This window comes from Podarcis muralis, chromosome 7 (genome assembly GCF_964188315.1).
Source record: "Podarcis muralis chromosome 7, rPodMur119.hap1.1, whole genome shotgun sequence".
In the NCBI taxonomy this organism is placed as follows: Eukaryota; Metazoa; Chordata; class Lepidosauria; order Squamata; family Lacertidae; genus Podarcis; species Podarcis muralis.
Genome location: NC_135661.1, coordinates 20,019,638 through 20,033,595, shown reverse-complemented (window position 1 = coordinate 20,033,595; position 13,958 = coordinate 20,019,638). Strand labels below are relative to the sequence as shown.

At 49.1% G+C, this 13,958-nt stretch overlaps 1 protein-coding gene across 3 annotated transcripts in view; it reads right to left on the bottom strand.

The window, feature by feature from the left end:
• Positions 1-1,273: 1,273 nt before the first annotated feature.
• TMEM240 (transmembrane protein 240) overlaps positions 1,274-13,958 on the bottom strand; it is a 36,901-nt gene continuing 24,216 nt past the window's right edge. For all 3 annotated transcript variants that reach the window (XM_028740877.2, XM_028740876.2, XM_028740875.2), the window contains exons 3-4: positions 4,898-5,106; positions 1,274-2,401 (exon numbers count right to left, since the gene is read on the bottom strand). In XM_028740877.2, coding sequence (XP_028596710.1) covers positions 2,253-2,401; positions 4,898-5,106 — 358 coding nt within the window. In that variant the 3' untranslated portion in view covers positions 1,274-2,252. The remainder of the gene's footprint in view (positions 2,402-4,897; positions 5,107-13,958) is intronic.

Here is a 13,958-nt window from a genome sequence, read left to right as displayed (position 1 = left end):
CAGCTGTGTCTTGGTTTGCATCCTGTTTTGGGAAGTCCGAATCAGGGAGGTTTGCATTAAAATCCTAAATGAAGCCAATTTCGCCCCCCCGCCCTTCGTTTTCTCTCTCACACATAAGCTCTCTCCACACTTGATGCCTCACATGTCCTTTTGAGTGCATGAAAAGGTCTATGGCCAACTCACACGACGATGGTTTGTTCCTTCAACATCCTGAAGCCACTGCGGAGTTAAGCCTTGGAGGTAGCTGGTCTTAGAAATGCTACAATAGTTAGAGAAGGCAGTCCCTGACTGTCTGGTCCAGGCGTAGTCTCAGTCTCCAGCTCCCATCAGCCTCAGCCAGCATTGCCAATCAGGGATGATGGGAATTGTGGTCCAGAAACATCTACACTTGATGGCTACGCCTGGACTCTGGGCCCCATTTTCCATCCAAACAGAAGATTCCAGCTATGGTAAGCTGAAAATCACCATGGTCTAAAACAGGGATGGGGACCCTGTGACCCTCCAGGTGTTGTCGGACTGATGGGAGTTGTAGTTGGACAACCTCTGGAGAGCTGCAGGTTTCCCCACCCCTGGCCAAGAAGACCTTCTGAATCTGGCCAGCAAATCTCTACTTAAAACAGGCACGGAAGAACTTTGGGCCCTCCGAGTGTTGCGGAACTACAACTCCCATCACCCCTGGCTCTTGGCCATGCTTGCAAGGGCTGCTGGGAGAGTTGAGAGTTCAGCAACATCTGGAGGACCCAAGGTTCCCCACTCCTGAGTGGAAAGGACAGCGTGATGGGGAAGACCCTTCTCTCCTTGAGACCCAGGAGAGCGGCTGCCAGTCAGTGCAGACAGTACTGGGCTGGATGGACAAAGACTTGGTATAAAGCAGCGCTCTCCATTCTCAAGAAACATATTCTAGCATTGTAGGGAGTTGGACTAGATGCCCCTTGGGCAGGCATAGGCAAACTCGGCCCTCCAGGTGTTTTGGGACTACAACTCCCATCATCCCTAGCTAACAGGACCAGTGGTCAGGGATGATAGGAGTTGTAGTCCCAAAACATCTGGAGGGCTGAGTTTGCCTATGCCTGCCCAAGGGGGTTACTTCCAACCCTACAATTCTACAATTCTACATTTACAAGACCAGTCAACAACACTCACACATATACAGGGCTCAATGGTTTCACCATGAGACCAATGGCTGCCTGAACTAGCTCTCATTTCACTGTCATGCACCCTGTCATGTGTTCTGGACAAGTGGTTAAGTTATTACAAACACCAACAAATGCCGTTTGGTAATCGACGCGTTTTGAGCTCCTAACGCATTAGCGACGCAACGTTTATCAAGGGATAAATCATTCTCAAGGCAGGGTGATGCGAACAGTTGGCAGAGACACCCAGGGGGGCTGACGTGGTCAGAGATAAGCGTCAACAGGCCCTCAAACACATTTCACAAAAGCCACTGTCCTTCCGCCTGGCTTCTAACCTGCTTAACATTTTTTCCCACGGCAAACCAGCATCGGTCGCTTCTTCCGAGCTGGTAAAAAAACCAGACAGGATGAACTACAGATCCCATTAATTTAAGAAACAGGACAAAATTGTAAAAATGGGGAGGGAGAGGGTGTCGTGACAACAAGCTAGCAACTTGGTCCCAAACGAACCAAGAATGGGGCGCCGTCTATTGTACGCAACAGAGCTACGGGGCGTTATGAACCTCAAGCCAAATCTGCAACTGGAAACGAGACGCGTTCTGCATCCGGGAAGGGTCTGGGGGGTGGCGGCAGCGGCAGGGCTGGGTGGGGGACATGGACACACTTTAGGCTAAACATTACATCTTCTGTCCAAACTCACCTACGAAGACTTTGAACAACAACAGATTTCCGGAAAAGAAGAAGAACCCCCCCAAAAAAACAAATAAATAACGAACAAAACGCAAAAAGGGTACATGGGCGTTGCAGGACACACCATCGAGGAGCTTGGTGGGCTGCGGAAGTACAATGCAAATTCTCTTTCCGGTTTTGTGTTGGTTTTTTTGTTTACATATATACAGGAGTCCACCAATAAAATGGTAACCACAGTGCAACGTCCCAGGAGCCTCGCAGCCGGGACAGGATTGGATTGTGCATTCTCTGGGTGTGCCGGGCTGACACACACCGATAAGGGTAACTAAACGCAAGTCCTTAAAGTGGCGTCCATTGAGGAACGGGCGGGGCCCCTCGACAGACGGCAAAAAGGCCAAGTTCTACAACCCCTCGAGAGTCTTGGGTTTCTTAGAGGTGTCTGGGGCTGGGGTGCCCGTTATGGTACAACTTCTGTTTGATGTGCACCATGTTCCCGGTCGGCTCTTCGTACTGCCGGTGGTGACGTTTCCTGAACTCCTTGAAGTTACAAAATTTTGGAATCCAAGACCAAGTGGTGTCTGTCAACAGAAAGAGAACGAGAGAGAGAGACTTCAGCAAAAGCTTAGGTAAAGGGTAAAGGGACCCCTGACCATTAGGTCCAGTCGTGGCCGACTCTAGGGTTGCAGCACTCATTTTGCTTTACTGGCCGAGGGAGCCGGCGTACAGCTTCCGGGTCATGTGGCCAGCATGACTAAGGTGCTTCTGGCAAACCAGAGCAGCGCACGGAAATGCCATTTACCTTCCCGCCGGAGCAGTACCTATTTATCTACTTGCACTTTGACGTGCTTTCGAACTGCTAGGTTGGCAGGAGACCGAGCAACGGGAGCTCACCCCGTCGCGGGGATTCGAACCGCCGACCTTCTGATCGGCAAGTCCTAGGCTCTGTGTTTTAACCCACAGCGCCACCCGCGCCCAAAAGCTTAGCCATGCTTAAAACCCAGCCCACGATTGTTAAATTTGGTGGTAGACTTTGAGAGGCATTTCTTGTTTATGACTACTTTTGTAAGTTTGTAATAGGGTTTTTCCCCCCAGCTGGAATTATTATTATTATTATTATTATTATTATTATTATTATTATTATTATTATGATGAATTACTTATACCCCACCCATCTGGCTGGACCTCCCCAGCCACTCTGAGTGGCTTCCAACAGAATATTAAGAACATGATAAAACATCAAACATTAAAAACTTCCCTAAACAGGGCTGCACTCTAGAAAGAGTGAAGAAATTCCTTGCTGATATACATCAAATTATCCACCAATAGATCCCGATCTATGATTTACCTATCATGATTTATGGAGTTTTGGGCTTTGAAACTCTCCTTTAATTTATATGCAAATTTAATCAATTAGCTCAATTTAGTTCCTACGATTAGTTAAGATTTACTTAATCAGGCAGCCGTCCTACTTTGAACTACAGTCCCCAAAGAGAGGAAATACATCTCCCAAAAATCAAACCCACAGGTTTGAATAAAATTTTAATGGACTAATGCACATGTTTGCATGCTAGACTCTCTCAGCGTAGAACACCAGAGATCTGCACTTGCGACTGATTTGCTACTGGTCCAAGTTACAGGTGCTATTATGGGCATAAAAAAGCCCTTAACAGCTTGGGACCAGTTTATTTCTGATTTGAGGCTCAGGTGGCCTCAATGTCACCAAAGCCTTCCATCAGCTTTGGCTGGTGGCCCAGCTGCACCCCTCTCTGAGCAGGGATAGCCTAATTTTTGTTGTCTGTGCTTTGGTAACCTCTAGGTTAGATTACAGCAACGCATTATACATGGAGATGCCTCTGAAGATGGTTCAGGTGGTGCAGAATTAGGCAGCCGGGTTGTTCAATCCGGCAAGACGGTTTGAGCATATAACGCCACTCCTGGCCTGACCCTACTGGCTGCCAATCAGTTTCCAGGCCCAATTCAAAGTGCTGGTTTTCAGCTATAAAGCCTTAGACAGCTCAGGACCACAAGCACTGCCTCTCCCCATATGAGCCGCCCCAGACCCTGAAATCATCTTCTGAGGCCCTTTTTCATGCACCTCCTCTGCAAGAGGTCTGGAGGGCAGCAACAAGAGAACGGGGCCTTTTCTGCAGTGGATCCCCATTCGCGGAATGCTCTCCCCAAGGAGGCTTGCCTGGCGCCTTAATTAGACATCTTTAAGTGGCAAGAAAAGAAGACCTTATAACCTCCAGCCCTTAACTTTCTGTGGCCTTTTAGAAGTGGGTGGGGTGTTTTTTCATGTATTTCTTTTCCCACTTTGTTTTTAATGTATCTACGTGGTGTTTGCGGGGGGGGGGCGGGGGCGGGCAGTTGTTTGGTTGTAAGTTGCTTTGGGTTGCCCTGGGCAAAATAAAAGGGCTAACAAATTTAATTAATAAGTAATAATATGTTTTTTTTAGGTTTTTTTTTTTAATTGCTTGCTGTGACATTGGGTAGTTGTTGCTTTTAATTAAAACCAAACAGGCAGGCAACACAGAGCAGGGTCACATTCTATGATTCTGCGCCAAACATAATTTTACATGCTTCTACCATGTTGTCCCTCCCCCCCCCCCCCATCTTTTCTCCAAATCTAAAAGCCCCAATAAAATAAAATAGTGGGGCCATAAATTGGTTGACTCATGGTTCAAACACTCAGGGCTGCAACCAATACAAAGTTCTGCTCACCCACGTGAAATAAATGGACATGAATAATTTTGGCCCACTAATTTCAACGGGTCAACTCTTGAGTAGGACTTTGTTGGAGGGGACAACCCTTCGTTTCTGCTGGACATCTTTTAGCTCAGAGCCAGAAAGGTGACGTTCGCCTGGCTTTCCCTTCAACATAAGCACATTTTCACATCCTTGAGGACTAGAGACGTGATCCTCAAAATGGGGACAAAAGCTTGAGGAGCATGAACGAGGTACCCAGAAACCACAAGGAACCTGCTTCCCCTGGGGCACGCGAAAACACCTCCCCTTGGGGCATCGCCAGCGACAGCGAAACCCCTCCGGCAACAGGCCGGTGAGCACTCACTTACCATACCGTCGGCTTGTCCGCCAGGCCCGTACGGCGTAGTGAAGCACTCCATCCATCCACACCAGAAACCAGCTTATGCAGAATCCCAGCAAGAGTCCCAGCATCAGGTCAATTTCCTGCTTGGTGACATTGTCAGTCACAAAGTAGTTCTCCGATGAATCCACCACGGACTGGTCTCCGTCGTAGGGGATGACGTAATGAACATGGTGCCTGTGAGGTTAGGGAGAGAGAGAGAGAGAGAGAGAGAGAGAAGGAGGAAAGCATCAAAGATTGGAGGGCAAAAAAGGAGAACAGATGGATTTGCAGCCATTAGGGATTCCGCCCAGGTCCTAGGCCGGTGCCATCAGGTGGAATCCTTGAGCAGTTGTCTGGGCTCTTGCAATGAAACAGGGCCTACAGCTGATCAGTAGGACACTGGATCTGGTGGGGCATCGTTTAAAAACATCAATGCGCGTTAAGTCAACCCCCTCTGCTGGCTCACTAGCTCCCGTGTCACTGGCTAATACTGCCTCAGATACCTAAACAGGGCTAAAAGGTAAAGGGACCCCTGACATTTAAGTCCAGTCATGAACGACTCTGGGGTTGTGGCGCTCATCTCGCTTTGCAGGCCGAGGGAGCCGGCATTTGTCCGCTTCCGCAAACAGTTTTTCCGGGTCATGTGGCCAGCATGACTAAGCCGCTTCTGGCGAACCAGAGCAGCGCACGGAAACGACATTTACCTTCCCGCTGGAGTGGTACCTATTTATCTACTTGCACTATGTGCTTTCATACTGCTAGGTTGGCAGAAGCTGGGACAGAGCAACAGGAGCTCACCCTGTCATGGGGCCTCAAACTGCCGACCTTCTGATCAGCAAGCCCAAGCGGCACAGTAGTTTAAACCACAGTGCCACCTGCATCCCTGCCTACCTACATCTAAAGCGTTATGAAACAGCCATAGCTTCTCCCAAAGGATCCTGGGAGCTGTAGTTTGTTTAGGGTGCCGGGACGTGTTAGGAGACCCCTGTTCTCCTCACAGAACTGTAATTCCCAGACTGGTTTAGCCATCAGTCTCTCTTCCCAGGGAACTAAGGGGTTTGTAGTTTTGTGAAGGGGAATAGGGGTCTCCTAACCACAATGACTCGCTTTGGTCCGTTAATTTCAACAGGTTCGGGGTGTGCATGTGACAGAGGGAGAGAATCCAAATAGCACAACCCACAACCAACTGAACAATGTGGAGCTGATCCAGCATATTTCCCTGCAGGAAGCATTTCAGTTCAACGAGGCTTGCACTGGTAAATGTCCAATTGGATGGTGTCCCCTTAGCAGAGCTGGTCACAGGGTTCAAAGTAGTTACAGTGGTACCTCTGGTTAACAACTTAATTCGTTCTGGAGGTCCGTTCCTAACCTGAAACTGTTCTTAACCTGAGACACCACTTTAGCTAATGGGGCCTCCTGCTGCCACCGCGCAATTTCTGTTCCCATCCTGAAGCAAAGTTCTTAACCCGAGGTACTATTTCTGGGTTAACAGAGTCTGTAACCTGAAGCTTCTGTAACCTGAGGTACCACTGTATCTTTATTTTATTTACTGCATGACTTAGTTGTGGCATATCTTCCTATACACATGAAAATGTAAAATGCTGTCATGCTGCAGTTCTTGTGGCCACCAGAAGGTGGCCGCTGCAACTGCAGCATGCTGAATAGCAGGCATGCAGGCAAGTACTTCGTGAAACAAGCCTGCTGTGAGGTTTAATGGAAGGAGGGAGGTGAGTTGTGGTGGGATATGTGAGAGGGGCTGTGAATGGAGGGTGTATTGTTACATGTGGGGGAAGGACAGCAGGCAAAAGAATGAGGAGGGTTGATAAGCACAGTAAGCAGGGGGGACAGCCCTTTGTGTGTATGTGTATCTCAAAGCCACCTAACCAGGTAAAATACAAACAGGGAAACATAAAAACCAGAAAAACATAATGTAAAATACAATCCATTAAATGGATCATAGAATCGTAGAGTTGGAAGGGACCGTGGGAATCATCTAGTTCAACCCCCTGCAACGCAGGAATATTTTGCCCAACGTGGAACTTGAACCCACAACCTTGAAATTAAGAGTCTCATGCTCTACCAACTGAGCTATATGGATTGCTCTATAACAGAGGTAGGCAACCTGGGGGCCGGGTGCGGCCCAATCAACTTCTCAATCCGGCCTGCGAATGGTCCAGGAATCAGTGTGTTCTTACATGAGTAGAATGTGTGCTTTTATTTAAAATGCATCTCTGGGTTATTTGTGGGGCATAGGAATTCGTTCATCCCCCCCCCCCCCCAAAAAAAATAGTCCGGCCCCCCACAACATCTGAGGGACGGTGGACCGGCCCACGGCTGAAAAAGGTTGCTGACCCCTGCTCTATATCATCCAAGAACCCCCCACCCACTAAAATATGAGCAGCGCAGAGTAGGAGAGGCTAACTTAACTACAGTACTTTAGGTAAATTACTGGGGAGGGGTGTGGAGAGAGGAGGCCCCTTACAGGTTTTGCAAGGTTACAGGGGAGGCTGAAATTTGGCAATGGGTAGGAGGGATTAAGGGGGTAGAGCTCATGGGTACCATTAAAGGGACCCTGCCCTTTCCCTCCTCCCCAATAATTTGGGCCAAATGGTTCAAGGTGAGGCTGCAGCTCCAGGACAGAGCATCTGCCTTGCACACAGAAGGTCCCAGTTTCAATCCCTAATATAGGATTACCAGATGTCCCCAGTTCCCGGGGACAGTCCCCAGATTTGCAAATCTGTCCCCGGACAAATTCCGTCCCCAGAATGTCCCCCAATTTGCCCTTGACTCCTGAGCCTCCCCCAATCTGTCAAAACAAAGGGGGAAGGGGACAGGAGATCAGGAGAGGCTCGGGAATCACAGGCGCGCAGCGCACCATTGCCCAGTTTTTAAAAAACCCTGTGCATTTATGTTTCACAGGGTGTGAAAGAAGGGCTTTGCACCTTTATACAATATGCATGTGTGCTTGGGCCCAGGGTCTTTTGCCTCACCATCCCCACAACTGACTCCCTGTTGCTACTCAGCTTCAAAGAAAAAGAAAAGTATCCCCGAATTCATTGGAAAAAAATCTGGTAACCGTACCCTAATGGCATCTGCAAGTAGAGCTGGGAAGGTCCCTTATCTGAAACCCTAGAGAGCTGCTGCCAGTCCGTGCAGGCAACATTGTGATCTGACTCAGCACAATCCCTGGCATCTCCAGGTAGGGCTGTTTGAAAGCCTGGACAGCAGCTGCCAGTCAGTGCAGACGACACCAAGTTGGATGCACCAATCAGCTGACTCCGCATCCGGCGCCTTCCTAAATCCCTGCGGCTAAGTGCCTTGTAAACGGTGTCCAGAAACGCTCCGCTGAAGCAGCTTTGTCACCTTGCGTCATGCCACAGCCACCTCGACCACAAGCCCCGTTTGGAGGCTCAGGCATGGCTGGGAGGCGTGCTGTTTTCCCTCCCCAGCCATCGACCCTTCCCCGGTTCCCTCTCTGCTGCGCTCCCGGCCTCTTCCCTCTGTTCACCCAGCCCCTGGGACCACCCTGGCGGCGCACCTCGCTCTGGCAGCCGGACAGCCAGGCTGCAACAGAGGAGAAGGACTCTCAGCATCCCCCACATCCCCCTCGGCAACGCAACAGCCCGCATCGAGCCACTGCAGAGTCAAACTTGGTCACTGCAGCAGCAGCAGTGAAAGAGCACATCTCCCGATTACTTCCAAGCACAGCGGCAGGAAAGCGCTCCTTCGACTCTCGCTCCCTGTTTCGTCAGGGACAGGCACCGCTCCTCTTTGCGCCCACAGTGGCGAGATGCTAGGGGGGTCCCTTAAAATAATGGAAAGTGATTCTGCATCTCCATATGGGCACAGAGCTTCTGTATCAAGTCACAACCTTGCCCAGATGTCAAAGAAGTTAAGTTTCGGTGGAGTGGGTGTGCGTTTGCAAACCCTCCAAGTCTTCCTGTTTTCCAGGGACAGTCCCAGATTTTAGAGAAGCCGTCCTGGTTTCTGATTTTATCTCGGAATGTCTCACTTTTCCTTAGGATGTCCCTGTTTTCATCGGAGAAATGTTGGAGAGTAAGGAGTTATGTGACCCCCGAGCCAAGGGTGTATACAACCTTTAGAAGAACATCTGAAGGCAGCCCTGTATGGGGAAGTTTTTTTTAATGTTTAATGTTTTATTATGTTTTTATATAAATTGGAAGAATGGCTGGGGCAACCCAATCAGATGGGCAGGGTATAAATAATAAAACTGTTATTATTGTTATTGTTGAATAGGACATCCCTAGAAAGTGAGGAGGAATTAAAGAACCTTTTAATGTGGGTGAAAGAGGAGAGCGCAAAATATGGTCTGAAGCTCGACATCATAAAAACTAAGATCATGGCCACTGGTCCCATCACCTCCTGGCAAATAGAAGGGGAAGAAATGGAGGCAGTGAGAGATTTTACTTTCTTGGGCTCCATAATCACTGCAGATGGTGACAGCAGCCACGAAATTAAGAGACGCCTGCTCCTTGGGAGAAAAGCAATGACAAACCTAGACAGCATCTTAAAAAGCAGAGACATCCCTTTGCCAACAAAGGCCCATATAGTCAAAGAGATGGTTTTCCCAGTAGTGATGTATGGAAGTGAGAGCTGGACCATAAAGAAGGCTGATCGCCAAAGAATTGATGCTTTTGAATTATGGTGCTGGAGGAGACTCTTGAGAGTCCCATGGACTGCAAGAAGATCAAACCTATCCATTCTTAAGGAAAACAGCCCTGAGTGCTCACTGGAAGGACAGATCGTGAAGCTGAGGCTCCAATACTTTGTCCACCTCATGAGAAGAGAAGACTCCCTGGAAAAGACCCTGATGTTGGGAAAGATGGAGGACACAAGGAGAAGGGGACGACAGAGGACGAGATGGTTGGACAGTGTTCTCGAAGCTACAAACATGAGTTTGACCAAACTGCGAGAGGCAGTGGAAGACAGGAGTGCCTGGCGTGCTCTGGTCACAAAGAGTCGGACACGACTAAACGACAACAAAATTTTCATCAGAGAAATGTCGGAGGGTATGCATTTACCCAGAGGGCTCCTCCAGATAACCTGTTTCTTGAGCCTTCATCCCAATTTGCTCGCCCAAATCTTACACGGAGGTTATCTGTGCTTATGGTGGTAACAGAGTGGTTCGATGTGGGCATACTTCTTCGCTTCCAATCAGTGTCTGCCCTGTAACTTCCTGCTGAAATAATTGTTCTGGCTTATTTCTCATTGTAAGAACCTAAAAAAAGAGCCCGCTGGATCAGACCAGTGACCCATCTTGTCCAGCATTCTGTTCTCACAGCACTGGCAGACTTTGGGCTCTCAAATTTCAGCGGCGCCTTGTGCTGCGCTAAAATCCTGTGCCCCCTGCCTCTCTCGCTCCATTCCACAGTACGGTTGTTGCACCTCCTGCAGCATGGCACCCAATGTGCCCGAACCGGTCACGCCACCCTAAACTGCCTTTGCTCACAGTGGCCAACCAGATGCCCTTATAGGAAGATCAAAGCAACTCTCCAGCAACTATGGTAATATTCAGAGGCAAGCTCCCTCTTCTGGTGGAGACTGAACATAGCCACTGATAGTCTTTTCCTCCATGAACCTGCCTAATTCTCTTCTAAAGCCATCCAAGAATAAGAATAAGGCCTGGTAGCAGTGACGTAGCATGGGTTGTCAGTACCCGGGGCCATGCAGAGGGAGGGAAATGGGCGGGGTACGCATGCGCATTCAACTGTCTGCAGCACCCAGGAGATCACAACTGCAGAGATAAGAAAAGAAGAGTCGTTCCATTATCCGGAGAGGTCACTTCCTGGTTTGCATGGAGAAGCTGTTTTCAACGGAACCCAGCGATGGAAGCATGCAGCTGTATTGAAAGTTTGTGCCCCCTAACAATAGTGCACCCGGGGCCCCACCAATACATTACGCCACTGCCTGGTAGATCGAGCCAATGGCCCACCTAGTCCAGCTTCTTATTCTCACAGTGGTCAACCCAGATGCCTATGGGACCAGCAGGATTGAAGCACAAGAGCGTTATTCCTCCCTGTGGTTTCCAGCAACTGGTATTCAGAAGTATATTCCGACTGTGGAGGCAGAGCATGGCCATCATGGTTGTAGCCCTTGATAGCTTTGTACTCCGCAAATTTGTCTCTCCCTCTTTTGAAGCCACCTAGGTCGGTGGCCGTCGCTGCCTCCTGTAGCAGAGAGTTCCATAGTTTAACAATGCCCTTTTGCCACGCCGCGATGCAAGAGTGTTCCCCTGGATGGCAATCACACGGTTATATGGAGGAAGCATCGCAGAACAAGTAGCAGAGCAGAACGCTGTGTGGACAGTCCTGAACAAATCTACTGCTAATACGCTATTATCACGGCAATGACATGTTGCAGAATACGCCCACATTAAAAACCCTAGAACTGGAAAGAGACTATGTCTGCTCCTTATCAAGCCTTCTTTCTGATTTGCTTGCAGGGCCTTCCTATTAATCACACCTTCCTCTCACCCTTTCCCCCATAGAATCATAGAATTGTGGAGTTGTGTGGGACCCCGTGGGTCATCTATTCCAACCCCCTGCGACATGCTTTCCTAACCGCATAAAGCCTGTTTGTTTTTAAGTGGATTGGTTGCGCCAGAGGGCTCTTCGATCCACTGTAAATCGAGTGAACTTCCATTTCCATGGTGGCCTCGGCAGTTTGCTCCTTCTAGGCCAGAGGTCAGCAAACTTTTTCAGCAGGGGGCCGGTCCACTGTCCCTCAGACCTTGTGGGGGGCCAGACCTTTTTTTTTTTTTAAAGGAACAAATTCCTACACCCCACAAATAACCCAGAGATGCATTTTAAATAGAAGCACACACTCCACTCATGTAAAAACACCAGGCAGGCCCCACAAATAACCCAGAGATGCATTTTAAATAAAAGGACACATTCTACTCATGTAAAAACACGCTGGTTCCTGGACCGTCCACAGACTGGATTTAGAAGGCGATTGGGCCGGATCCGGCCCCCAGGCCTTAGTTTGCATACCCATGTCCTAGGCACACACTTGCAGAGACTCTGAACTGCTGGAGAGAAGGGGCAGTGCACCGAGATCTTTGACGCAGAAATACGGAAACATTGCTGGAATGTATTTTGAGGGTCAGCTATTCTATAGCAAAGACCAACTCCATTCATTATGGGATTCAATGTTCTATGAAACCTCTCTCTCTCTCTCTTTTTAATAGAAAAAGGGAATTGTCAGGTGAACTAAGGCAACGTCCCTTGCTTCAGAGGCCAGCCCAGGACAGGCGATTGCTGAGTCAATGAACAGAGGCAAGAATGGGGAACCTGTGGCCTTTCTGGTTGCTGCTGGGATTTCAGCTCCCACCAACCCCAGGCAGCAAAGCACAACTGCTTGCACATTTTCATGCATAAGGACTAGATACTTGGGCTTTTTTAAAAAATAAAATGAAATGAAAGATTCCCAACGACAAGGATAAATAGGATTCAGAAGGAAGCTGCCTTCTATCAGTTCAAGCCACTGGCCTATCTAGAACAATACTGTCCACACTGACTGGCAGCAGCTCTTTGGTGTTTTAGGCAATGGTTTTCCCCGGCCCTACTTGGAGATGCCAGGAATTGAACCCGGGACCTTCTGAATGAGAAGCGGATGCTCTGCCGCTGAGCCACAGCTCTTTCTCTACAGCCTGCCAAAGTCCTTGGAGAACCCCCTCATTTCTGATGACCCTCGGAGCCCCTTCCAATTCTATGATTGCATGATTCTATTCACGAGGACTGATACATTTTGCCCGGGGAGCTATTAATGGAACAGAGACATTGGTGGGTGGACAGGGGTGGGGGTAGAGGTACAGTCCTGGCTCACACCAAGGGAATCTGATTATGGAAGGTGGAGTTTGCCAGCTTGCTTTGGCAACCAAATACTTCCTTATGAGCAGGGAGCCCAAGTCACAAATTCTCCCAGCCAGTTTCCCATTTGCTTAAATTAGCATCGTTCGTGAGAACCGGATCCATTATTACAGGGGCGGCAATGGTACTTCTTGCTTCTGCAAAGCCTACCCATTCACTGCTCTCTTTGGCAAGAGTTGGTGGGGAAGAACCACAGCTCAATGGGACAATCGCCTGCTCTGCATGCAGAAGGTCCCAGGTTCAATCCCCGACGTCTCCAGTTAGGAGAGACAGACCTCTGCCTCAAACTCTATACAGTGGTACCTCGGGTTACAGATGCTTCAGGTTACAGACTCCGCTAACCCAGAAATAGTACCTCGGGTTAAGAACTTTGCTTCAGGATGAGAACAGAAATCGTGCAGCAGCAGGAGGCCCCATTAGCTAAAGTGGTGCTTCAGGTTAAGAACAGTTTCAGGTTAAGAACGGACCTCCAGAACGAATTAAGTTCTTAACCCGAGGTACCACTGTAGAGAGCCGCTACCAGAGAGTACAGACAACACTGAGCTCACTACACCAATGGTCTGACTCGCAATCAGGCAGTTTCCTTCATTTCCAAGAGCCTTTTGCGAGCTTTGCAGGGCTTTCCTCATCGGGAACAAGTTCCACTGCGTTTAATCCTTCCCAGAAAGTGTGTTTCAAATTGCAGTCTTCGTTCCCCTTTCTATAAACGTACTCAGAGCAACGTTAGATCTCCATAGCACACGGCGCTTTAACCGGTGATATTTAAAATGCAAGTCCTTGCCCCGAGGAGCTGAGAAACTCAGAGGAAATCAGCTTCCAAGGCAGCCTTTCCAAACCCAAAGCACAGAAAACTGCCACAGACATCACACAGGTTCCAAGTGCAAGAGTCGATCTTCCCACTTGTGATTCGCAGGAGGGAAAACGTTGAGATCAGGGTTAAAAAGGTAAAGGGACCCCTAGGGACGCGGGTGGCGCTGTGGGTTAAACGACAGAGCCTAGGACTTGCTGATCAGAAGGTCAGCGGTTCGAATCCCCGTGAAGGGGTGAGCTCCCGTTGTTTGGTCCCAGCTCCTGCCAACCTAGCAGTTCGAAAGCACGTCAAATAGCAAGTAGATAAATAGGTACCGCTTCGGCGGGAAGGTAAACGGCGTTTCC